The sequence below is a fragment of the Triturus cristatus genome, chromosome 1_2 (assembly GCF_964204655.1).
Source record: "Triturus cristatus chromosome 1_2, aTriCri1.1, whole genome shotgun sequence".
Taxonomy (NCBI): domain Eukaryota; kingdom Metazoa; phylum Chordata; class Amphibia; order Caudata; family Salamandridae; genus Triturus; species Triturus cristatus.
Window position 1 is genome coordinate 48,644,220 of NC_140580.1, and position 26,812 is coordinate 48,671,031.

The 26,812-nt window shown below is 44.6% G+C and overlaps 1 protein-coding gene across 4 annotated transcripts in view; it reads right to left on the reverse strand.

Annotated features, from left to right (window-relative positions):
• Window positions 1-646: 646 nt before the first annotated feature.
• LOC146866741 (uncharacterized) overlaps window positions 647-26,812 on the reverse strand; it is a 100,089-nt gene continuing 73,923 nt past the window's right edge. For all 4 annotated transcript variants that reach the window (XM_085601053.1, XM_085601070.1, XM_085601062.1 and 1 more), the window contains one exon: window positions 647-3,614. In XM_085601053.1, the coding sequence (XP_085457179.1) occupies window positions 2,983-3,614 (632 nt within the window). In that variant the 3' untranslated portion in view covers window positions 647-2,982. The remainder of the gene's footprint in view (window positions 3,615-26,812) is intronic.

The following is a 26,812-nucleotide window of genomic DNA, read 5'->3' on the forward strand; positions in this document are numbered from 1 at the left end:
GGAATGCTAATTAGTGTGTGAAGCCCTAGATTGCACCCATTTGTCCTTCCTACAAGTCAAATTCACAAAATAGCTATTTTGTAAATGGAAACAGTTTTACAGCTACAGAGCCTAGGTTGCATGTGATACCTATCTCACCATCTGTTGTAGGCTTCCCGGCGTGCTCCCTGCATCCATGGAATTGTCAAACATTAACATTCAGCAACAGACAACAGGAGAACATTGATAATTGGGAAGTAAACCCTATCACTTATTCTTAACTTACCTAGCATTCTTCAGGTATTATCCTCACTATGTGTGCAATACTATTTGTATGGGGAATGCAGTCTACCCATCTAAACCACGAGTACAGGCCCCCATGACAAACACAAATACACTGGCAGAAATGGCCCCATAAAACCTCTCTTCACAACTAGGAACAGGTTTCAGTCTTCCGCCTGGTGAACACAAGTTTCCCTGTATTGCCTAAGAGTGGCAGAGCCCTGCCTTCATGCATGTACTGGAAAAGGAGACTCATTTGATCTTGTGCTGTATATTTCACAAAATTGCTCTCCAAGGTCATGTTGCCATGCAACCTAAAATCAGTGAAGGTGAGAATAATGAAAATAAAGATAAATCGCAATAAAGTAACCACGAGACTCTAAGAAAGAGGTGGGTACTGATTAGTATCTGCTTTTAATGTTTGTTAGATAAATCACATCATGTGGTCATTACCTGTAAATTATCTCACACGCCAGAGTTCCAGGATACAAAACAGTTTCAGTTGACGTAGAGGTTGGTGATATTTGTTCTGCTTTTTACTTTGTTCGCAGTTTGTGAGACAGCATATGTTCTTGGTCATCTGTAGGTTACACTGGTATACAGAGGAAGTGAATAGGCATGCTTGTGTGGGCATGCCAGATTCCACTGGTCCTACTCTTTGTATGGTTTTTCCCAATAGACACTGTGTACACATGTGCATTGATGATGTTCATGCCACAAACATACCAAGGCTTTTTTTTGCTCACTGTATGTGTTCAATTGAAGTTGAGCGAATCAGATCCTCGCTTGGACTCCCTCATTTAGTACGCAGAGTTGGGATGTGGCTGAATGTGTGCTGGTGTAGATGTTGAACGCCTTAGTTCTTATGATTCATCATATTACATAAACAAGCCAACCTCTGGCATTGAGGTTGCACAAGTAAACAAAGTCTGTATTGATGTCTTACTGCAATATCCCACAGCCATGGTATTGGCACTTGTGGCCGAACAATGTCAGTTTGTCTGACTTATAACATACTTTTGCCTTCTCATGGACTTCACGTATGTGTTTTGGACTGTACCAAGCATTTGCTCTGGTTCTCCGTGACCTCTGCCTAACACCCCTCTTTTCCAGCTATAAGTCAAGTCATACTGTTGAATGATAGGGGAGGTGGTGAACAGTCATGCCGGATATCAGCGGTGAACGCTATGGTATAGGAGTACATGACTTAGGGAAAACTCCCCAGTGGTTCCCTAATTATTTGGCTACTCCTGGTGTTCAACCTCCTAGTTGTCAGCATTCACGTCATGAGTGTGGTTGCTCTCAACAATGCATTTGCCTGATATTGATGCCTCTGTACATTTTCAGGACTGAAATTGTCTTTTTATGGTGGTGGATTTACCACCATAAAATCTGTAAATCAGTACCTCAGTGTCTTTACCATACATTACCATGTTACATCAGGTGGTGCAAAAGGGAAGCAGGTTCTCATGCAGAAGGAAGTAGTCATAAAGGAGGGGTCCTGCCCACCAGTGCCCCTTTAATTCACAATTTTGCCCTCTGTACACCCCAGGACTTCACATTGGTAAAGTGCCCATAAACAAGATTTCCCCAACTTCCAAATGATGTCAAACAACAAGCACCGGGATACCTATGCATATGCATAAAGAACTAAGGAGAATGGAGAAAACACAAAGGAGTGCCTACGACAAAAATTATGCTTTATGGTAATGCATTTGCCCCTTTAATTCACAATTTTGCCCTCTGTACACCACAGGACTTCACATTGGTAAAGTGCCCAAATACAAGATTTCCCCAACTTCCAAATGATGTCAAACAACAAGCACCGGGATACCTATGCATATGCATAAAGAACTAAGGAGAATGGAGAAAACACAAAGGAGTGCCTACGACAAAAATTATGCTTTATGGTAATGCATTTGCCCCTTTAATTCACAATTTTGCCCTCTGTACACCACAGGACTTCACATTGGTAAAGTGCCCAAATACAAGATTTCCCCAACTTCCAAATGATGTCAAACAACAAGCACAGGGATACCTATGCATATGCATAAAGAACTAAGGAGAATGGAGAAAACACAAAGGAGTGCTACGACAAAAATTATGCTCTATGCTAATGCATTTTCCATCCATTGACTGTGATAATGTCTAGCTGAGAACAGTGGCAGACTAGCTTTTGGAGAGGATTCCTATGGTCCACTGTGAGTAGAAAGGTATTTAAATCCCCTCATCAGTGTGCTATAGGTTGCACAACAGCAAAGATATGAGTTTTTTTCTTTCAGACTGTGCTGTAAACATCATGAGGTCTCCCTGATACGAGTTCTTGAGGAGTGCCTTGTCTTCACTATTAATTTTAATATTTTCTTCAAGTTTAACCTCTTTTTTACAATACTCTTTTTGGATTCTACTTGGGTTTGAGAATTTTTAGCCTTCTTCCGACAACTTGGGTCCATGGAATGCATTTATTTTAGAGCTATACAGGGTTCTCTTCTACTTTCCCCCCCCCCCAACATGGGATTACTTTTGGATCTAGAGCGGTCGGCTAGACCATTGTTGCGGAGTATATCAGTTGTCCTTCTATCACTTAGACACTTTCATGGCTAAGCCCGCACTCTCTCATTCTGCACTGCCTCCATGCAATGAGGGTACTCCAACCTTTCATTCCTTCTACAGTACTTTTCTATATAGCTCTCCTCCAAATTCTTTCCATGCTATCCTCATTCAGGGATGTGCCTCTGATGAGACAAGGAGTTTTCCAATTTGGGATTTTGCACATCGTGATGTGCTCTTTTGATGCTTATTGAGATTTCCTTTCAAACTGAATCTTCTCATGCATTTATTACACTGGTAAGGTCTCTCTCCTGTGTGACTTCTTTGGTGTTGAATAAAATGCTGCTTCCGCAAAAAGCTCTTTTCACACACCGTGCAATGATATGGTCTTTCTTCTATCTGCGTTTTCTGCTGTCTAGAATGTTCCGTATCTGTACTGAAAAATTTCTCATATTTGGTCCATGCATATGGTCTGAAATTCGCCTGTGTGTTTGGTTCACATTTGAGCTTTGCATTCCACTGACTGTTCTCGAAATCACCAGAGTCATCAGACCTCACTAGGCTGTTCGCTTCTTGCTGGAAATTGCCATGATCTGGCAGAATGCAAGCAGTGCGGCTTTGAGCATATTTTTCTCTACCAAACTCTGGATTACTTCCAGACCACAACTGACTTTCAGCATTTGTTCTGTGTTCCGTGCTCTCATCAACCGTCTCTTTCGCTTTCCCATGCACCTCTTTGCAAGCGGTCTTTTTCTCAGAACCTGGTCCAGAGTGAGCAGCTTTTCTTTTCCTGCTTTCTCCAACTGTTGGATTACAAAAACAGGGCATTAGGGTTGTACAAGTGAAAGAGATGAACAAGCAGTACTGGAAATCACATTGTGGCACTCACTACAAGGAGGCCATGATTTAGTATTTAGAGCAAAGGTGGGCTCCTCTACAGCTTGCCTGACAATTGCGTAGATATGCCAGAATCCTAGCAAGTGGTCAAACCTGTGGGAATGAAAAACATGGTGGTGGAGCAATGGGAAGAGGATGACTGCATCCTAGAACAAGTTCATCTTAAGGTGAGATTTATACAACAAAGCACAATGAATACACATGAAGCACTACTGGCCTCTTCATGCTGAAAAATAATATAATTGGAAAAAGGAGCTATCAGTACCTTATAAAAGAACCAGGATGGTTATAAGAACATGACACAAAATTAAATGGTCATTATTAAGTCTCGGTGTGTTCATATAGGTATTTCCAGCACCTGGCAGCCTGGGCTCAGAAGTGCCCAACTCCAGCATTGTTCCACCAAATGAGAGTACCCATCTAGTGAATGGCACAGTTAAACATACACAGCATCTCAAAATGATTTCATACGCATACTGTGAGCCAGTGCTGGTATTTTGCGATCTTGGCAATTCAAATGACATGACATACACAAGAACTGGAAACAGAACGGGTTGTAGGATGAAAGACAAAATAAGCAGGCTCGGTACAATCAATCACGGATGAGACCATGGTAATTACCTCTTGTACCCTGTGCCAAAAGCTCAACAACAAAAAATGATTTTCAAATCTTTCTGTTGATAAAAATATGTTGCACGTGAGGGCCACAAGCCAGTTTGAAATCTAATCAGAGATGTTAAGAAATTACCCTTTAAAACTGCTACTGGAGAATTCCCTAATGACTCGACCAGATCACAGATGGCCAAGAAGATACTAGAGTTCAGACCATAAGCATCACTGATGCAGTGTTTTGCAACTAGTGTTTGTACGCAATACTCGTACATTTTGTCACGTTCCTTCAAGTTTTAGCCATAATACCAGTCAGATATGGTGGGCGTAATTATACAACTGTATGCGAAAAAACACAACAAAAAGACACACAGTGTTTTCTGTCTTATTCCTGTGCATAACCAAACCAGAATTGTGCCCAAAGTATCAGTGATACTGGGAGGAAAATCTGCATGTTGAAAATGTCGACTCAGCAACAGAAGATAGGGCGTACGGCAATAGAGTACTCTGTTGACAACTGCCCATTTCCAGGCTGCATCTTTCCTTCTCAAAATTTCTATTTCCTGGCTACTTCTGAAAGCTTTAGGAATTTCTGCCTACAGAAACTGGTTGGCTTACCAATAGGAAGACGGAATGCATATACCACCAAAACCCAGTGGCAGCCAGGAAGTACAATGTAATCTGAAAATGGGAATTTCTCTGGCCAAGGAGATCTTTATCCCCATAATTTGCATTGGACACATCTCTCCATCGCTCTCTATTACATTTACCTGGTTTTGGTAAAGCTGCGCTGTGACTGAACCCATTGGAATGAGTGCAATAATCAATGGACTGGAACCCCACAAAACAGGAATCCAGGGATATTTGCACCAGCTCTTTGGGGTAGCAGCATAGTCCCAAAGAGAAGAGGCAGTTTTCATGCAGAAGTAACCACTGTGCAGCACTGAGGGCTGCTGTAAATTGTAATGGAAACGTGAACAGAAGCCTTTGCCTCTGTGATGTCAGCACCACAGAGCAACACGTCTTCTAAAATAGCTATAGAACTTGCATGTCATCTTCCAGCTACTAAATAAGCACCGAGATACATAAATGGTAAATAAACAAGGAGTATAGACGGTGGCTTTTGAACTAAGTTAGCACACCTCTAGTTTTAGGCTTGGCCAGCACCACAATGTCTCTGGCAAGAGCCACAGGGATGTGCCTGAAAACAGTGAATTAGAGGTAATCGGACAATGCTCTATGTTGTGCACAGAGAGATAATCAACTTGGCAATTCTTTCTTTTGAGAACATGCTGATAGCCCGTGGTTTAAGGTTTGTCTAAAGAAAATGTTTCTTACCTGTGGTAAAGATCTTTCTGGTGAATACTCTTCTACTTCCAGATTCCCCAACTGTAGAAGAAGCCCAGTATTCAGACTGGATCCAGAAACTTCAAAGCTTTGAGGTCGCCAGTAGAGGCTGCTGGACTCGGTAGGCATCAGAAGAGACATCAGATGGCGCCACCGAGGCCATATAGCGCACGCCCTACTACATCAATCCCAGTTGCCCTCCATTTTTTCCAAGCCTTCGAGGCGAGAGGGCAAAATTACATCAGTAAAACTTGTTGTAGTGCCTAAGGAATTCAAAATGGGATCTTAATAATGTTTCCTGTAAATCATCCATCAAATGGAGGCGGGTGGGTCAGTGAGGCATCTGCAGATAAATGAAGTATCCACCAGAAAGATAATTACCGCAGGTACAGAACTTTGTCTTCTGATGGATACTACTACCTACAAATTCCTCACCTGTAGAATAGATTCCACTCAATACGCTACCTAGGAGGAGGGTTCATGTATGATTATAATAGGAAGTCGTGCTGACCGACCCAGCAAGGTGACCATCTCTTCTCACTTCTGAGTCTTGACAACAGTGCTTGATAAATGTGTGTAGAGGCCCAAGTCGCTGCCTTACAAATATCTACAATTGGAAGGCCAAGCGCAAGAGCAGAAGTGGTAGATTTGGTTCTGGTGGAATGAGCATAGATCGCCTCAGACGGCTTTTTCTTGGTTAAGGTGATGCAAGTTTTAATGCAGAGGATGATCTATCTTGACACAGTCTTTTTCTGAACCACCTTTACCTTTTTGGCACCACAGTAGCCAATGAATAGCTGATCAGCAAACCTACGTTCCTTGGTAAGGTTTAGGCAGTAGTTGACCGCTCACATAGGATCTAACCAATGCAAATGCTCCTCCTCCTTTGTGGGATGAGGACGAAGGTAAAGATTAGAAGAGTGATGAACTGAGCAAGATGGAAGGGAGTTATTACCTCAGGAAGGAAAGCAGCCAGAGTTTACAACACACCGTATCTAGGAAGAAGGTAGTGAAAGGAGGACGAGAGCTAAGGTCTTGTAACTCACTGACCTGTCCTAGCAGACGTTATTGCAACAAAAAACGAAGTCATGAAAGTTAACTTACAAAGTGTACAACTGTGAAGGGGCTCAAATGGAGTCCACATCCAAAATGTAAGAACTAAAGTCTGATTGAGGAATCACAAAGTGGAGTGGGAGGGAAAAAGGTTGGTCACTCACTTTAGGAAAAACAGGACAACAGGGGTCTTAAACAGGGATGGCTGATCCAGTAGAAAGAGGCAGCTGAATAACCCTTCACAGTGCCTACGGAACATCACATCTGAGCAAGGGAAAGTGCAAATTGCAGGATGTGGGATAACATGGCCTGCAAGAGATCCTCATCATTCTCCACATGGAATGCAACAAAGTTACTCCATAGGCCGGAAGAGATTGACTTAAATGGTGTGGCGACGTGCAGACAAGATAACATCTATAACCTCTGGTGGCAGATTAAAGGAGCTCCATTGTCACCACTCAATTTCCAACCATATAGGTGTAGGTCTCGGAAATTGGGGTGCAGAACCATTTGCCCGGACTGGGAAAGAAGATCCGCCTGAATTGCAGGCACAGTGTAGGACACATGCAGAAGTGCAGGAGGTCTGCATACCCCAGCCTTCTTGCCTAATCCAGGGCTATGAGAATGACTTGGGACCAGTCTTTGCAAATCTCCCTCAGAACCAGAGGAATCAAGGGTATGGGGAGAGCCATATTGCAATGGAAAGTTCCATTAAAGTTCCACTGCAACAAGTCCCCCAAGGTTCCCCTCAACAGATACTGGAGGGCGCAGTACTGTGGATATTGAGCATTTTGTGAGGAAGCAAACAAGTCCACATGAGAAGTTCCCCACTGGTCAAAGATATCCTGGACTATCTCTGGTAGAAGACACCACTTGTGATCAGTAGGATGACGCCAGCTCAGGCTGTCGGCTCTGGTATTCATAGACCCCGATACATGATTGGCAATGAGCCACATCCCTTGGTGGTGTGCCCAAGACTACAGTTTCAATGCTCCCAGACAAAGGAGGCAAGACCCTACTCTGCTTGCTTGTTGACGTACCGCATGACCGTCGTGCTGTCGGTCAAGATATGGACGGACTGATCTACGATAGAGGAGAGGAAGGCCTTGGCACCAGCCGAATCACCTGCAATTCTAGCAAGTGGATATGAAGCACGTGTTCCTATGGATCTTCAGATGAGCACCCCACCGCAAGATGGAGGCGTTTGTCACTACTGAAGCAACAGCTGATGGAGGAGTAAAGGCCATCCCGGTCGTCCGGTTCGCTTTGTTCCTCCATCAAGCCACTTCAGCCTTAGTGCTGGAGGAGATTACAATGGAGTCTGCCAGATCTCCCCTGTATTGTAACCACTGCCTGCGGAGGCACCACTGCAGGGCCATCATGTGTGCATGACTAGGAGAATGCAGGAAGCCAAAAACCTAGGAATCGCAGGGCTCTCAGGACTGGAATGATCATGCCTGGTTGGAGCAGTGGAATAATTACCAGGATGTCTTTGACTCTCTGTGAAGGTTGGTGTACAGAACTGATCCTGTGAACTGGATTCTTTAGGAGGGCCGCAGATGAGATTTGGGCTCGTCGATTGGAAAGCCCAGGTCGAACAGCAGAGATGCTGTCAACTGCAGATGGTGCAAAGCCAACTCCTGCAAACTGGCTTTGAGGAGCCAGTCGTCCAGGTAAGGAAAGATGAGGATGCCCGACCGTCTGAGATGGGCTGCCACCACAGAAATCCCCTTTGTGAAGACTCGAAGTGTGAATGTGAAACCAAAGGCTAGCATCTTAGATTGGTATGGTACAGAACCCACTATAAGCCACAAATACTTCAGATGAGACTGCATGATAGAGATGGTGAAGTACGCATCCTACAAGTTCAGGGACAATATCCAGTTTCCAACCTCCAAAGCCAGTAGAACTTGAGCTAGTGTCAGCATCTTAAACTTCTCCCTCTTTAGAAAGAAGTTCAGGCTGCTGAGATCCAGGATAGGGCAGAGACTGACCACTGTCCATCTTGGGCACCAGTAAGTAACGGACGTAACAACCTTGGCCCTTTTCCTTCTCTCGCACAAACTCCACTGCCCCTTTGATATGGAGAACTGCCACTTCCTGTTGCCGAATGGCCAGGTGGTCAGGAGGAGGGGAGGATGGCAGCTGGAATAGAAGGTGAAACCTTCCCCTACCTGTAGGTAGAGGAAGGGATTAACCTTTTTCTACAATTTGTAGGACCCATTGGTTCGAAGTGATGGCCTTCCAGGCCTGCAGAAAACAGGACACCCTTACTCCCTCAGGCTCTGCGTGGGGTTAAGGAAGTGAACTAGTTCTGCTTTTCCTGGGATTCTGGTGAGGAAGAGGAGGAGGAGGAGGGTTGTAATGTAGATCCTCAGCCTATGATTTACCAAGGCCTCTGTATTGCATGACAAGTGGGTTCTGTTGCAGGAGTGCCGGTCTGTACTGGCAGGGATGAAAGGATGGACCTTTTCTAAGGCCACAAATAATGGCGAAAGCTTCTGTAAACCCTAGCAGAAGAAGGCTACTGGCCTAGGAACCTGGCGGTGGCCCTGCTGGTCTTAAACCTCTACAGTGCAAAGTTGGTTTTGTTCCCAAAGATTTGAACAATGCTGACTGGAAAATACATTAGATTAGCTTGGACGTCTGAGTAGAAATTTGATGTCCGGAGTCAAGCATGTCATTGCACACTAAGCTGGAAGTGCCCATTGCTTAGGCAGGCGAATCCGCTGTAACCAGCCCAGATTTTATTGTGTGGCACGAAGCATACTGGCCATCAGCTATCACTTCCTTGAAGCAAACTTTTATGTCAGGATTCACATGGGGAAGAATCATTTGCGCCATGTCCTATAACACATGATTATAGTGAGCAAGCATGCTATTAGCATTAAGTTATATCATGGCCATGCTTCCTGTTGAAAAGAACTTCTTTCCCCAAGCCTTCATCAGTTTGGTTTTGATTCTTTGTCAGAAGGGACTGCTGGAAAGGTACCACGGAAGGGTGCCTCTGAACAGGAAGCTTGTATACCCAGGCTTTCTTGGGAGGGATGGGACATCAAAAAGGCAGATTGCCAGATGCGGAACAATATTGGCAGGCCACTAGGAGATTCACTGCCAGCAATTAGGAAGGTTGCTTTCAAGCTGCTAGCACCGGATCCAACAGGGCATCACTGAAAGGGAGAAGAGGCTCAGCTGAAGCCACCGAAGGAAGATCAACCTCAGTTAGGACGTTTGTTTTAATGTCAATGGTAGGCAACTTCAGGTCTAATACCTCAGCAGCTTTGAGCATCACTTTGTGAAAGGAGACAACCTCTGGCATAGGTGGTCCAGTCAAGGTGAGTTCAGGTGAGGTGCCAAACCTGCTTGCAGAGGATAGTCCTTGGAAGTCCAGGGGGGCTTGGATGGGTATGTCATCAGAATAATGCTCCACTGGGTCGGAATCCGCCCGAAAATCTCATGGAGGCTAGCTCTATATCCCTCCTCTTCCAGAATTCAATGGGCCGCTCGGCGAGAGTGAACTTGACTTGTAGCTTGACGTCCGGTTGCCGGAGGAGGAGGTGGTGGTGGTGGTGGTGGTAGAGTTGGCGGTGGCGCTTTCTGCAGAGTTCAAAGAGCTGGTTAAAGTGCTATGAAGCAAACTGTGGGGTTAAAGCAGTATGGTGTCTGCATCAGTTCCAAAGGAACATCTCAAAAGGTCAGAGCCAACCTGATATCTCTCTTGACGCCAACTCTTAAGCATCTGCCTATACTTTCTGGCTTAATTCTATCTTTTCTAAACTAGCTCCACCTACCGGGTCTCATAAATACAGATGGGAACCTTTTGCCCCCTGGTTCTCTGAAGCCTGAGACAAGAAAAACAAGCCTGCAGAAGGCAAGAAAGATGTTGGCACAAGTATTATGATGCCAAAGATAAACAGTTATACAAATTGGCATTAGCCAAATATAAAACCCTTCTTATTAACAAAGAAAGTCTGTGCTATACCCAAATGATAGAGAATGCATCCAATTCCAACAAGGAATTGTTTCAGGTGGTCACGAAGATTACTTCGGTCCCGAAAAACAACTCGACCATACATAGTCAATAATTTTGTGACACTCTGGCTTTTACTTTCAAAGACAAAGTCGACCAAATCTTTAATATATCCGACAACTCAAAATCCAAGGTTACTTTCGAGCGCAACATCAGGAAGCTCCTGGCTATCCCCGCTTTTGGAATTTACATCCACCTCACCCGATCAAGTAGCTGCTCTCCTACTAGGAGCTAAATCAGGTTCACCGGATGACCCATGCCCTATCAGGATCCTGAAACTTGCGACAGAACCTATCTACTCCTACTTATCTTCCACTTTGTAGAAACAAGCCTGTATTCTCCTCCTAACAAAAAAGCCCAATCTTGATATTAATGATCCCACCCACTATCGTCCCATCTCTAGGCTTCCCCTTCCAGGGAAAAATCGCTGAAAAGATGATTAATTCAGAACTGTCAAAATTAATCCTTGACAACCCTCATTTAGACCCTAGTCAGTTCGGGTTTAGAGCAGATCACAGCACGGAAACTGCCTTAATAAAAACTTTCATCCTTCCTTTCAGAGAGGGCTCAAATATTGACACTGGGTGAATATATCTCCCTACCATTCACTCTACCTTGCGAGGTTCCTCAGGGCTCTTCATTGAACCCAACCCTGTTCAATATGTATGTTACAGAACTAGCAACTCTGATCAAAAGCTTCAACCTGAATCCTACCTCCTATGCGGAGGACACTCAGCTGGTAGTGTCAACAGTTGATAAAGTCTCCTCAGGTCCATCAAGACTCCATGATTGCATGGGTGCCATCAGCCTATGGATGAGTAAGCATTGTTCAAAACTCAACTCAGGTAAAACGGAGGTAATACTATTCGGAAACCACCTCCCTGCATGGTCCCCGGCAGGGTGGCCATATAGCCTAGGTCCATCACCTGTACCCGTGACGAAAGCTAAAAACTTGGGCTTTATTATTGATGATAAGCTTAAATTTGGAGCACAAGTATTCAAGGTAGTGCCTTACTCTTTCCACACTATAGGATGATGAGGAAAATCACTCGTTTCATTCCCATAAATACCAGGAAAATTGTGGTCTCAGCATTAGGCTTCTCAAAATTGGACTACGGCAATGGATTGTATATGAATATACTGGAAAAACTGATTATACCGCTTCAATGGATCCAAAATGCAACAGCCAGTATAATTCTGAATCTTCCAAAATTTCATGCGATCGCTTCAGGAATTCAAAAAACGGCACTTGCTCCCTTTTCCACAAGCGAATTAAATTCAAGGCCCGCTGTGTGGCTCACAAAGCCCTGCATCAGGCAGGACCTGAATTTTTATGGGAACATCTTAAGTGGTACATTCCCAACCGACATCTGAGTTCGGCCAATGCCAGATTGATTACCACAACTAAATTCAAGAAAGTGTACTGGGAAAGTAGGTGCTTTGTCAATAGCATTGCCAGGCTGGGGAACTCTCTCCCTCCACATCTTAGAGCCATCTCCCACCTGCTCGCCTCAGGAAGGAGCTAAAAACATGGCTGTTTAACAACTAACAGATCTCTTCTCAGCATGTTCAGGCTCAGCAGGCGCCAAGACACCTAAGGTTAGACGCACACTATTTAAATGAAGAGTGGGATCTGCTGTGGGTCCATTGGGCTCTGCAGGGCACTAGATGGCATGGACGTTTTAGCAAATATGGAATATCTGGAGTTGAAAAATGCTGCAGAATCCGCACCATGCGCTGGTAAGTCAGGAAGCACTAGGGCTGCTGCTAGTGCTTAAGAGTTGATGGTGTCGGTACAGGAGGTCGGTCCGGAGCCAGTTCCACAACGGAAGCAAGACTACACGGAGGATTCTCTGTAGGGATAAGAACGAGCTAAGGCTCTGAGGTAGAGGGTCCTGTCGGAGATGGAGATCGATGAGGAGACCTCTAGAGCGCTTCTTGTCCTTCTTCTAAACCTTTTTTTGCTTTTTACCTGACATTGTCAATGGAGAGCAGCAGCGATGAGACTACTTACAATGGAGGTGATCATCCTTTGCCTGGGCCATAAACAGTTTGGCCTTGTGCTCTTTGATGGCCCTAGGGTTCATGCTGAGGTGTTTTGAATACAACTTAGTGTTGTGGTCGGAGCCTAAGCACCACTAGCAGATGGCTTGGGGATCTGTGAAGGCTGTTTGTGCCTCATGATTCTTGCAAGGCTTAAACTCTGAATTCTTTGGAGAAGACATTGTAAAATGCTTTGGTACTGCAGTTATTTAAATAACAAATTGATAGGGCCAAGATTTCGCTCGGTGGTGAGGTTATGGATCCACATCAAAGGCATGGAAAAAGGGAACTAACGTAGGTGCGCCAGGGTGGGCACTATATGACATCAGAGGCATCAGCATTCATCACTTCCAGAGCCTACCAAGTGCAGCACCCTCTCCTGGCGACCTCAAAGTTTTGAAGATTTCAGATCCAGTCTGACGCTTGGGATTGTTCTACAGGTGAGGAATCTGCAGGTAGAAGTATCCATAAGAATACTACTATTTTCAAGAGCCTTATTTCAAGGTTGTGGTCTTTTATCAGAGAGTGGTTTAAAGCATTACAAACCCCTCAGCCTCGAACTCCAAGACATATTTCTCTTTACGAATGCTGTTCGAACCTTTGTTGGATGTTTTTTGTGAGTTAACTCATCTAAGGGGTTTTTCTGGTGTATCCCGGTGTACAGCTTTCTGTATGCATCTTGGTCTACGTTCGAATAAGCTTTTTACATGTTATATAGGAAGTTGATTTAGATCCTAACCCAACCCAGGGTCTTTTAAGGCAGGCATCATGTGTTCTCGCTTTTGTAAACTGGGGCCACACTGGGCACCTTCTTTCAAACCTTTCCAGCTCCCGTAACTAGATTTATGCCAGGGCTAGCTTAGACCATGCTGCAATACCCCCAGCCTCAACCTCACGAGTGTCACTTGTTTGGAAGTTTTGACTGTAGTAGTAATATTCACTGTAAGTTAATAAAAAACATCACAAAAACAATAAGAATCGTTTAGCACCGGATAAACACTATTCTTTATTTTTAGCATTTAAAAAAATAATGAGTGTTATTACAAATTTAATTAATTCCATCAAATTAGCACTCGGGTAAAATTATCTAGGTTTGGAGAAGCAGAAGAAACTTTATAAGGAGAGAGAGCTTAAGTTACTCTCTTGCCTTCTGTATTTATCTGATGGTAAGAGTGTCAGATCTTAGTAAAACATTACTTTTATTTATTTATTTGGTGTTTTATATAGCGCCATGACGCTGAGTAGGGTATCAGAGCGCTTTACATTTGCATTTCCAAAAACAGTTAGGTTACCAGGTCATCAGTTGTTGTACAATGATTTAGAGCAAAACATTACGCTTAATATACATATATAACCACAAAAAGGTTAATGTTCGAAGAGCGGTAGCATGTATATGATCATGAAGGATCCATGATGATGGCGAGTCTGTTGAGATTATGGGAGGTATTTACTCATATAATAAGATTTAGCTTCATTGTTTAATGCAGAGTTGGACAGGATTCATCTAATGTTAGGAGGGAGAGCATTCCAAATTCTAGGAGCTGCACCAGATAACGCTCGGTCATAAGTTCTTTTCTTACGAAAACGGGCCGGTTTCAGTAGTAGATCTCCATGGCTCCTGGAGACATGGCATCCTCCTGATAGTGTGATTTTCTGGGCACTGGTGTTTTGTAATGTATCGCTTTGTGAGTGATACATGCCAACTTAAATTGTACTCTTGCTTCGTAAGGCAACCAGCTGAGTGCTTTCAAATGAGGGGTGATGTGGTCAAATTTTTTGGATCCAGTTATAAGTCTTGTGGCCGCATTAAGACAAGCTTTTAGTGGGGCTGTTGAGATCTTGGGAAGACCGGACAGAGTTGTGCAACCGTACTCGATCCTTGATATGACAAGTGCCTGGACTGCTGTTTTGAGGTCTGACCTATTTAAGAATGGTTTCAGTTTTCTGGAGTAGCTTAAATGGAACTGGGTGTTTTTTGCCATCGTGTTTGTATGTGATAGCATGTTCAAGTTTTAGTCAAGACTAATTCCCAAGGATTTGGTGGAATCAACAATCTTCAGAGTACAGTTTAATGCCGTGATCAGATTGGTCCACTCTAGGATGTTCGGAGCGCTTTTCTGAGGGGAGATCAGCAGGAATTCGGTTTTATGTGGGTTAAGCTTCAGGTGGTTGCTGGTTAGCCAATGAATGGTTCTCTTTAGTGCCTGGTTCATGACACCTATCTCTTCTGTCGATGTGACTGATGTACAGCTGTGTGTCATCTGCCTACATGTGGAAAGAAATGTTTGCTCGTTGTAATGTTTCAGCGAGTGGCTCTACGTACAGATTGAATAATGCCGGAGATAGTATTGAGCCCTGAGGAACTCCGATTGTATTTTTGCATGAAATTGATAATGTTTGGTTGACTATGAATTTTTGCAATCTGTTCTCTAGGAAAGAGCTAAACCATTTTAGGACTGTACCCTCTAATCCCATTACATTTTTAATGCGATCTAGTATTTTAGCATGGTTTACCGTGTTGAGAGCAGATGATAGGTCAAGCAGGATTAGGAGACATGTTTCGTTGTGGTCGAGGGCAAGTAGAGCGTCATCCATGATGTGCAGAACGAATAGTTTCTTACCTGTCGGTGTAGTTTTGCAGCTTGAAGATCTTTCTGGATTCACTATGCTGTGCATTATTCCACGGTCTTGTGGTTGGGTCCGGAATCATAGTCTTTCTTCCTTTTTTTAATTTTGTAGCCCAGGTGGGCGTCGACGTCCCACCATTTGGTGTACCTCTCGTGACGTCGGCACGCTTCCTGCGGAAGCTCCCACCTTGGGGCGCCATCTTCGGATTCTTTTTTTTTTTTTTGTGTTCCGTTTGTGAATCCTACGCAATTTTATTATTTTCTCCTTAATTATATCCTTTTACACACTTCTCTTAAGTCTCTGCTTGTACTCTATTCTCTGTCTTTCCACCTTCTTCTCCAGCCTCATCTTTCTGGCGGAGGTGGGTGGGTTCGCTAGTGAATCCAGAAAGATCTTCAAGCTGCACAACTACACCGACAGGTAAGAAACTATTTGTTTTGCACCGTGAATCTTTCTTGATTCACTATGCTGTGCATAGACTTTGTAGCGGTTTGTCATCTTTGTGGCGGCTGTGTGGAAGATGAGCGTTGGTCGTTGAATATATGTTGAAGCACCTTCTGTCCTACTTGTGCTTCCTTGTTCATTTGTATATCCACGCAGTAGTGCTTAGTGAACGTGTGAACTGAAGCCCATGTTGCCGCCAGGCATATGTCTTGAATGGGTGTGTTAGCCAGAAAAGCAATTGTTGCTCCTTTCTTCCTTGTGGAGTGGGCCCGTGCCCCTTCCGATAGTTCTTGCCCTGCCTGTTTGTGGCAGAATTGTATCGTCAGTGCGATCCATCGAGCGCTGGTGCTTTTTGTTACTGGTCTACCCAGGAAGCTGGTTACGAAGGACACAAAAAACTGCTTAGTTTTCCTGTGCTCCTTGGATCTCTCGATGTAGTGCATCACCGCCCTTCTTGCGTCTAGAGTGTGCAGTGCCCTTTCTGCGCTTGTGGCTGGGTTCTGAAAGAAGCTCAGTATTTGTATTGTCTGGTTCATATGGAATGCCGACACCACCTTCGGCATGAAGTGTGGGTCCGTTCTCATTACTACCCTGTCCTTGTGTATTTGGATGTAAGGTTCTTGCAGTGTTAGAACTTGCAGCTCGCTTACTCTGCGCAGCGAGGTTATTGCCACCAGAAAGGCAGTCTTCATTGTCAGCATTTGTAGTGAGGCCTTGTGGATGGGCTCAAAAGGTGCCTTCATAAGTTGCGTCAGGACTATGTTGAGGTTCGATGCCGGCGGCGGCATCCTCTTTGGTGGCGCTATCCTTTCGCCCCTTTCAGGAATCTCTTTACTACTCGCAATGTAAAGAAACTTTTCCCCGTTTTACCTCGTGTGTAAGCTACAATCGCTGCTAGGTGTACCCTTAGCGAGGATGAACATAGTTTAGCCTTTAGTAGGTGTGTGAGGTATCTCAGCACCGTTGATTCCTTGGTCAACTTGTTCTGCAGTTTCTTTTTGCTGCACCATTGTGTGAACCTCTTCCATTTTTCCCCATAGCATTTTCGTGTCGTTGGTCTCCTTGCCTCCCGGAGCACTCGCATGGTGCTTTGTGGTAGCTTAAGGTGTGCGAACTCCATGTCTTCAGGAGCCATGCCGCTAGGCTGATGCTCTCTGGCTCTGGGAGTAGAACTTCTCCGTTTTGCATGGAGTGTAAGTCTTTCCTTTTGGTGAACTTGTGGCCCCTGTGCCATTTCCATTATTTGTGAGTACCAGGTCTGCCTCGCCCACTGTGGTGCTACTAGGATCAGTGTCATGTTGCTGGTCCTGCACTTGTTGAGTACCCTGGGTATCAGTGGTATTGGGGGAAAAGCGTAGACAAATGTTTTCGACCAGCTTATCCATAGGGCATTCCCCTGGGATTGTTTCTCTGGTTGCCTGGATGCGAAGTTTTGGCATTTTGCATTCAGGTGTGTTGCAAACAGCTCTATCGTCGGTGTACCCCACCTTCTGAATAGCCTTTGCGTTTCCTGTCCATTGAGCTCCCACTCGTGGGATGCTGAAGTCTGCCTGCTGAGCCAGTCTGCTTCCACATTGTCTGTCCCTGGTAGGTGTATGGCCAGCAGGTCTATTTTCCAAATCTCCTGTGCCAGGTTGGATAGAGGGAATGATTGGGTTCCCCCCTGCTTGTTGATGTAGAACATTGTTGTCGTGTTGTCTGTTTGTATCAACACCTTCTGGTTGTACAGTTTTTTCTGGAAGGCCTTCAGGGCTAGGAATACGGTCTTCAATTCCAGGTAGTTGATGTGTCTGACCGCATCTGGAGTCCACAGACCCCTCACTCTGAGCTTGTTCATATGTGCTCCCCATCCTATCTGGGATGTGTCTGTGGTGATGGTCACCCTTGGGCTTGGTGGTGTCAAGGGCTTCCCTATTGTTATGTTCTCCTTGTTCCACCACGCTATCTCTTCTTGCACTGCGTGCGTTACATCCACTAGATCCTCCCAACTTCCGGTTGCTTGTGACCATTGCTGTTGCAGCCCTTCCTGGAATGGTCTCATGTGTAGGCGTACATTGGGGACTAGGTTAATGCATGACGCCATCATCCCCATGATCTTGCTTGCTGTCCTCACTGTCAGAGCTCACCCCTTCTGGTAGAGGCGCGTCTCCCTCAGCAGGGCCAGTGTTCTCTTGTTGCTGGGGACCACCGTTCTCTGTATGGTGTTGATCTGTGCCCCCAGGAAGATCTTCACCTGTTCCGGTTCCATTGAGGATTTCCCCCAGTGTATGGGGAATCCCAGCTTCGTTAGCGACCTTGTGACCCGCTGTGCGTGTTCCTCGCATGTTTCGCTTGAACTTGCTTTTATTAGCCAGTCGTCAAGATAAGGGTATACATGAATCCCTTCCCTCCGCAGGTACGCCGCCACTGCCGCAAGGCATTTTGTGAAAACCCTTGGTGCGGACTTTAGTCCGAATGCCATGGTTCTGAGTTGTTCTTTGTTGATGGAAAATCTTAACAGATGTTTGTGCTGCCTGTTCATTGGGATGTGCAGGTAGGCATCTTTGAGGTCCACGGTGGACATGAAGTCTCTGTCTCTCATCTGAGGGAGTAACTCTTGTAGGGACGTCATTTTGAATTTTTGTGTCCTTGTGTACTTGTTTAAGAACCGTAGATCCAGGATGGGTCTTAGTGTTTCGTCCACCTTTGGTACCAGGAAGTAGTTTGAGTACACTCCCTTGTTCCTTTCTTTGAATGGTACTGGTTCTATGGCCTCCTTTTGGAGTGGTTCTTGTGCTTCCTCTGGGAGTTGCACTAGCTCCTGTCCTGAGTGTTCCCTTCTCTTTGGTTTTCTGTTTGGTGGTTTCCTTTCCAACTCTATGCAGTTTCCAAACTGTATGATGTTGAGTATCCATTTGTCTGTTGTTATCTTTTTCCACTCCTGGAAGAAACGTCTCAGCCTGACGCCTACTGGTGTTGCATGTTCGTTGGCGTTTGGTCTGTGTGACCCTCTCTTGTTGAATTTTTTGTGCTCTACCCTCGGAGGGATCTTGTGGGTGAGCACGCTTCGCCGGGCGGAGTCACTTTGAGGCGGGTTGTTCTCCCCCTCTTCGTCTTTGCCCTCGTCTGTTCCCCCTACTGCGAAAGGACTGGCCCGAGGCTGGTACTGCCAAGTTTGTTTCTGCTGCCCCTGCTGGTCGTGATTGTCTCCCTGGTGGCACTGCTGGAATGTCTGGTGTGACGTTCCCGGCTGGTTTCCGCCCCTTCCGTATGGTCTCCGTGTCGGAGTAGCTCTTCTCATCCCTCTGAATTGCAGGGCCCCCATGGACCTTGCTGTTTAGTTATCTTTCTTGAGTTGGGTGAGTTTTTCATCCACCGGGGCTCCGAACAGGGTATCCCCGTTGAAAGGGGTGTTCAGGATGTTGTTCTGGACTTCTGGCTTGAAGCCTGAGATGCTGAGCCAGGCCTGCCTTCTTTCCGTTATCCCTATTGCCATCGACCTGCTTGATGTTTCGGCTCCATCTAAGGCCGTTTTAAGGCAAGAATTTGCGATATTCTTCCCTTCCTCCACCAGGTGCGAGGCTCTTTGCTGGTATTGTTCGGAGAGGTGCTTGATTAGCTGCCCCATTTCGTCCCAATGTTGGTATTGGTGTCTGTTTAGTAGGGCATTGGAGTTCGCCATGCGCCAGTGCATTGCCACGTTTCTTTCAATCTTCCTCCCAGTCAGGTCCATCCTCCTGCTTTCCTTGTCTGGTGGTGGGCCAGAGGTTGCCGGGACATTAGCCCTTTTCCTGGCAGTTGACGCAATGATGGAGTCCGCTGTGACGGATCCCTTGATGTAGGAAGGGTCCTGGGAGGAGTGTTTATACTTCTTCTCCGTCCTAGGTGTGATGGACCTGCATGTTGCTGGGTCCCTGAACGCCTCCTTCCCCTGGTCGATGACACTACGGAGCATGGGGAGGAACTGGCTCCTCGTTTAAATGGGGAGCAGCGTTTCCAGTAAAAAGTCTGCTTTAGGCTTTTCTTCCTCCAGCTTGACCCCAAAAGCTGCTGCTGCGCTTTTGATGACCATATTGTAGGCCCCAATGTCATCGGGCGGCGAAGGCCTCGAAGGGTAAGTCTCCACAGGCTCTTCCGGGTTTGGCGTCGAGGTCCTGCCACTCCAGCTCCTGTGTCGTCAACGGCGCCGAGCCGTAGTTTGTTTGTTGGTCATCATCTTCTTCTCCCTCATAGTATAGGTCCTCTTCTTCTCCTCCGGGAGTTATCGACGGTTCTTCGGCGTCAAACTCCTCCTGTTCCTCGACGTCTACAATGACCGACGGTGGTTTCGTTGGAATCGTGTATCTTTTCATTTTATCGTCGAACTCCTCCTTTCTTTGTAGGATGCTCTCCATTTCTGCCTCAAGCCTCCTCTTCTTTCTTTCCAACTCTGTGGCCTGTTCGGCGTCGAGCGCGGGTCTTTTCGCCGGCGTCAACGCGACCTTCTCTTTCGAGGCCGAGCGCCCCAGTTCTTGGCCTTGCTTCGACGACCTTGGCTTTTCGCCGGTCTTCGTCACCTGTGAGTCCTTTTCGAAGGCTCCGCCGGGCCGTTCGTCCTTGGGTGCAGCTGTGGTCGTCGAAATTTTCGGCGCCGGTGCTCCTTTCGAGGACTTCGACTCTGATTTTCGAGAGTCTGACTCAGGCTTTCGGGGCCCTGTCGAGGGTTTAATGTTCAACGTCTCTCCTACCTTATCAGACGTTTTCTTATCGGTCTCTGCGACCGTGAAGTCATCTGGTCCCTCGGCGACGTTGTCTTCCTCGTCGGTGGAGAAGCCCAGTTCGTGCAGCGACGGGGTCTGTCCCTTGCCCTGCATGTTGTAATTGGCTCTCCTCTGTCTCTCTCTAACCCGGAGTGTCTTCGGTGTGAAGAAGGAACTGGCGTTGCAGTCTTTGCTCTCGTGGTCGACTGGCAGGCAAAGATTGCAGACCGGGTGTTGGTCCTTCTGCGCGTATTTATGGTGGCAGTTACGGCAGAATTTAAAGGGTGTCTTGTCCATTCCTGCGCTCAGTGTCCCAGAGTGCGCATTCTCCGTTGGAAGTCGAAGATCTCTAGGTTCTCCTCCTTCTTCGTCGTCCCGGCTTGTCAATCTTGTTCTCTGTAGTCTTCCTCGATGAAACTCGTGCTTTTTCTTCTTTACTTCCCAAAAAACTCAGGAGCTTCATGGTGACGATCCAGACCCAACGCTGGAAAAAAGAATCTGAAGATGGCGCCCCAAGGTGGGAGCTTCCGCAGGAAGCGTGCCAACGTCACGAGAGGTACACCAAATGGTGGGACGTCGACGCCCACCTGGGCTACAAAAAAAAAAAAAGGAAGAAAGACTACGATTCCGGACCCAACCTCCGGACCGCGGAATAATGCACAGCATAGTGAATCCAGAAAGATTCACGCTGCAAAATTACTGTTTCCGTACTATGGTTTGGTCTAAATCCGGATTGGAAGTCATTTAACAGATTGAATTCAGAGATATGATGGGTCAATTGTTGTTGTACACATTTTTCCAGGACTTTGGATAGCATGGGAATGTTTTCTTCTGGTCTGAAATTGTTAGGGTCAGAGGGGTTCTCTGTTTTTTTTTTTTTTTATTTGAGTAACTTGCCCTGTTTTTAGGCAGTCCGGTATTGCGCCTTGTGCCAACAAAGCATTGATGATCTTTGTCCATGAAGGGATGAGCAGATGGTTTATTGAAGACCAACACTTTGCAGGTAGGGGATCGTTGTAATGATTGTTAGGTTTAATGGTCGAAATGATCTTCGCAATGTCTAGTTCACCGACCGGCTTGAATTCTGACCATCGAGCATTATTTTTAGGTTTTTTCAGATCTGGTTGATATTGATGCTCATAGAAGGTGCTCTTAGTGATTTCAGGGCATACAGCTGCTTTTTTGAGCTCCACCTCCATGGAATTGGATGTGACTGTGAAGGAGGAGGAGAAATCTTCACTGCTTAAGATCTTTTTTTATAGTAGTTGGTGCAGATTTGGCAGATTTATTGGATTGATCTTTTAGCAGATCGAATAGTTTCCTCAGTCTGTTTTTTGCATTATCCAGTTCTTTCCTGAAAAAGTCTTTTTTGAGTTTAGAATACTTTTATTGTAGGCTTTGCTGGACTGTCTTAGTTGGATTAAATGGGGCGAGGAAGGGTGTTGTCGCCATTGTCGCTCTGTGAGTCTGAGTGAATGTCTTTCTTCATTTACGGCACTGTTAAACCAAGGGTTTTTGTCTTTGTCAGGGATCTTTTTGAATTTTAACGGGGCTATGTCCTCAATATTACTCGACATTGTATTGTTATAATACTTCGTGAGGTCACTGACGTCAACCATATTATTAGGGGGTTGCTATTCTATTTCACAGCATGCTGCGACGTTATCTATATTGAGTCTTCTAGTGTCACAAGTCCATTTTCTGGGATTAATTGATTGTGAGGATGTTTTAGTTCTTATGAAGGGTATTTGGAAGGTAATGATGTGATGATCAGACCAATCGCAGGGGGCGATTTCAATTTGATTGATAGATTTTTCTTTAGGTATGATTCAGTCTAAGGTAGAGCCTTTGGAGTGGGTAGGTAGATGACATTCTTGGACCAGCGATTGATCTTCAAAGAAGGCTTTGAGTAGAATAATCTGATTGTCAGTGTGATCTTCCCAATGAAGATGGAAGTCTCCTAAGAAAATATAATTGGAATGCGGAGTAGAGTTTGCTGTGATGATTTCTAGCAGCTGGTCTATGAACCTGGTATTTTTCCCCAGGGGGTGGTAGAATGCGTGAAGTTTACAATTTTGATTGTCAGAGGATTTTAAGGACATGCCGAGATATTCACACGACTCTAAGGGGTCAGATTGTATTTTTGTAATGAAAATGTCAGATCTATGTATACAGGCAATGTCTCCTCCCTTTTTGTCTAGCCTGTCTAGTCTCAAAATGCTACAAAATACAAGAGCGACCAATATGTCCTTGTGAACTGGGTATTTTGCTTAAGCAAGAAAAATGTCAACAAGGAACTTATTTGACTTACCACATTTGTCAATAAGGAGTAAAAATTATACTCCTAACTGATTGAATCAAGAAAACCGAAGGTATAAAAGGAGATTATTTCAATTGAAAGATAAAAAATTCAATAAACGTGATTACTTAAGTAGCCTGGAGAATTTATTTACTTCAGCCGAAGTAAATATAATTTATTTCATAGATCATAGTTGTATCACAAGACAGTTTTTTGTTTACTACAGGCACAAGTGAAAAAGGTGAAAAAGTGAACCCAGTGAAGTGATCATAGCCTATAAGGTGAAATCAATAAATCAAAAAGGTCTTAAAAACAACAATGAGAGGCATTTGACAATATGATGAATCTTTCTTGCTCTCTCTTGGTTAGTGTCGACGACGTTTCAACCCACTCAGAATAGGGGGTCTCTTCAGGACAAATATCTGGGGACTATTAGTAATCTTGTATCTCCTTGGTAACGACAACAATCGAGTCAAGGCACCCGAAGGCACTTAGTCATATCCAATGGAGCTTGGTAATAAATCACAGACTGCAGCTTGTGGGATTCGACTGAGTGGGTCCTGTTAGAAGTTTAAATCATCACTTCTTTAAATAGAATTACATCCGCTGGATTCGATTGAGTGGGTCCATGTAGACGCTTTACTCGTCTCGCCTGTTCGCCATTTTTCAAAAAGAACTATACAAATTGAAGCTAAGCTGACATTATAAATAACGGACACACGTGGAAAAGATTTATTACCAAGCTCCATTGGATATGACTAAGTGCCTTCGGGTGCCTTGACTCGATTGTTGTCGTTACCAAGGAGATACAAGATTACTAATAGTCCCCAGATATTTGTCCTGAAGAGACCCCCTATTCTGAGTGGATTGAAACGTCGTCGACACCAACCAAGAAAGAGCAAGAAAGATTCATCATATTGTCAAATGCCTATCATTGTTGTTTTTAAGACCTTTTTGATTTATTGATTTCACCTTATAGGCTATGATCACTTCACTGGGTTCACTTTTTCACCTTTTTCACTTGTGCCTGTAGTAAACAAAAAACTGCCTTGCGATACAACTATGATCTATGAAATAAATTATATTTACTTCGGCTGAAGTAAATAAATTCTCCAGGCTACTTAAGTAATCACGTTTATTGAATTTTTTATCTTTCAATTGAAATAATCTCCTTTTATACCTTCGGTTTTCTTGATTTAATCGGTTATGAGTATAATTTTTACTCCTTATTGACAAATGTGGTAAATCAAATAAGTTCCTTGTGGACATTTTTCTTGCTTAGTCTCATAATGCAGTAGCTCGGGGGGACTAACAGATCTAGGCATGGGAAAGAACAGTCAGATAGCCATGATTCTGTTAGTATAGTTAAGTCGATTTATTTTCTTAATAGGAGGTCGGCTATGTCTGCAGCATGCTTTTCTGCTGACCGACAGTTGAGTAGTATACATTGAATGTATTTCTGTGGTTTTAGCGTTGACAAGTCTTGCTTGTCGGAAATTAATAACACATTTTTTAGGAAGCTAAAATTTAGCATTCTATTGATAGTCTTAGCAGTTCTGCAATGCATTAGCTGGTGTCAGGACCTCTAACCTAGTTACAATTGCTGCACAGGAGCAGAAGGCGATAGGTCTCAATGCCCTTCTCGGAACTTCACCTGTTAGGTTCTCAGGTCCATCGCAGGTAAGTTCCAAGGGGGGAAAGGGGAATCGGTCAGAGAAGAGACTGCTCCAAGATCTGCCTGTAAACTTCTTCTTCTCCTTCTTCTTACAGGTCTAACAATTGTTACATTACTGTTAGAACTTACTTTTAACAGGCCAACAGTTCTTTTCTTCTATATTTACTTAAATTACTTATCTTACCAGAATGCCTTGTGAGCTCGCTACTCTTCTACTTCTCTATTCTATTTAGCCTGAATGAGAAGTCTTCACTCTACACTTCTTCCTTCGTTTTCAGGGTGGTACTGTTCTGGTCCGTTCTTACCCCTTTACATGAGAAAGAGAACACAATAAGCATTGCATGTCTATGTTATTCAATTATGCGTGTGTGCGAGTGTTTCCTTTATTCCTGTTACGTACTGGGTTGAAGCGTGAGTGAGGAATTAACTGGGGTTCTGGTTGAACATATGTGGGTCTGGAAACCTCCTTCTGTGGTGATGAGGAGACTGGTCTTTTCGTAGGTACAGCTGAAGGAGCTTATAAACTTCACAGACACCCTATTCTTTACTGGAACCTAATAGCTGCTGTGGGGGGTTCGATAGAGTTATGTTACTTCCGTTTTATTGTGAGCTAATAATGATTCTGTAAGCCCTAGTACTTGAGGAGATTTATCATTTATTCTTTCGCGTGCTACCCTAGTGTCTGTTAATAGGATGGCACTCTTCTAACTCGACACGAAGGAACTTGAAGCTCCCTGGGACATGCTTAGGCTAGCTCCTGAGGAAACTCAAACGACCTTTGAGCAACGGGAGTTGAAAGGTTATTCTCGGACTCTACAACCCTTCCCTCAGGAAGAAATGCCTTGGCCTCTGTAGGGAAACGCTGCGCTTGAATTAATGCGCCCGCGTAACCCCTAAACTCCGGAGGTTACGAGGTTCACTTGAATGCCACGATAATTATCTTTAACAATGCGGCGCTTGAAATGATGCGCCCGCGTTGATGGTTGTCTTCGGAATTAAGGTAACCTGGAGGGAAGTGTCACTCGTATTTTGCTGGCGCGGCGCTTGAGTGAATGCGCCCGCGTCAGTAAACACAGTTAATTACTTTTGGATTAAATGCGCATTTCCTTCAACTCTCGTTGAATTTTATTTTATAATTCCTGTCACAAGTTATTCATAACAGTTCTTTTAGTGAAGAGGAAGGACTACATTTAAACCCTGGCTGAACTTTCCACTCACCATGAATTTTTATACTAAAAGTCTTTTAATTCACCAACCTGAATCTGCAGGGGGACTTGAGGATACCGGCGAAACTAACCCCGCAATTTCCGCAAACTACCCTAACTGTCTCACACGACGCAAGAAATTCCGATGCTCTTCTCTCAGTTCAGTCGGTGAAGTGCACAGTAGAATGTTGGTGAACTCTTCAACAGGTGTCAGAAGCCTGAAAGACTAGACTGCTGACCTCAGAGTGCTGCAGCAGCATGGGCATGTTTGCAGCCATCTTGGAGTTCCATCTACGCCAACAACCACTCCAGCTTAGAGGATAAAAAGGCTTTTGATCATCTCGAGAAGGAGAGATAGAAGCCAAAGATGCGTTAACGGGAGGAAACCTCTTGTGGGTCCTGACAGTTGGGGCTGATTTAATATTGTGTTCACCTAACTTAGTGGGAGTAATGGGGCTAGTTCATACAATAACAAAAGGGTTTGTATCTCATTGTCTGTCAGATAACTAAGTTGATTACGAGGACAGAATATTCTGTTTGTCGCTACCATTGGGGTAGATCTTAGTTTATATTGGGTTTCGTGAGTGGATTTCTGTAGGAGCTCAAGTTTTGAAAGCCATTTTTCTGATAAGCGCAGAAGGTTCTTCATATCTCTGATAGCGAATTAGGATTAGTTACTTACCTGTAATCCTAGTTCTCATCCAGGGGTATACTCATCAAAGTCATAATCTATGAATAATCCCCGCCCATGTGCGGGATCCCGGAGCATATAGAAAATACATATATATAAATATATATATATATACATATGTGAAAACATATAAATGCAGCCTAATAATGTTCAAAACATGGCAATGCTGTAAATTACATATTTTTGCATAGTAGTGCCCCCGTAACCCGTAAGGAAAAAAGGAAGCATCAGGCAAATTATAACACAGCACTGCTTTATTGCCATAAAGCAACATGTAATTGTAGGCATTCGCCAGTAGGCTGCAGTAGAGTATCAAGAATACAAGAAAACTGACACCTTGCCTTTAAAGCATTAGAGTAGGG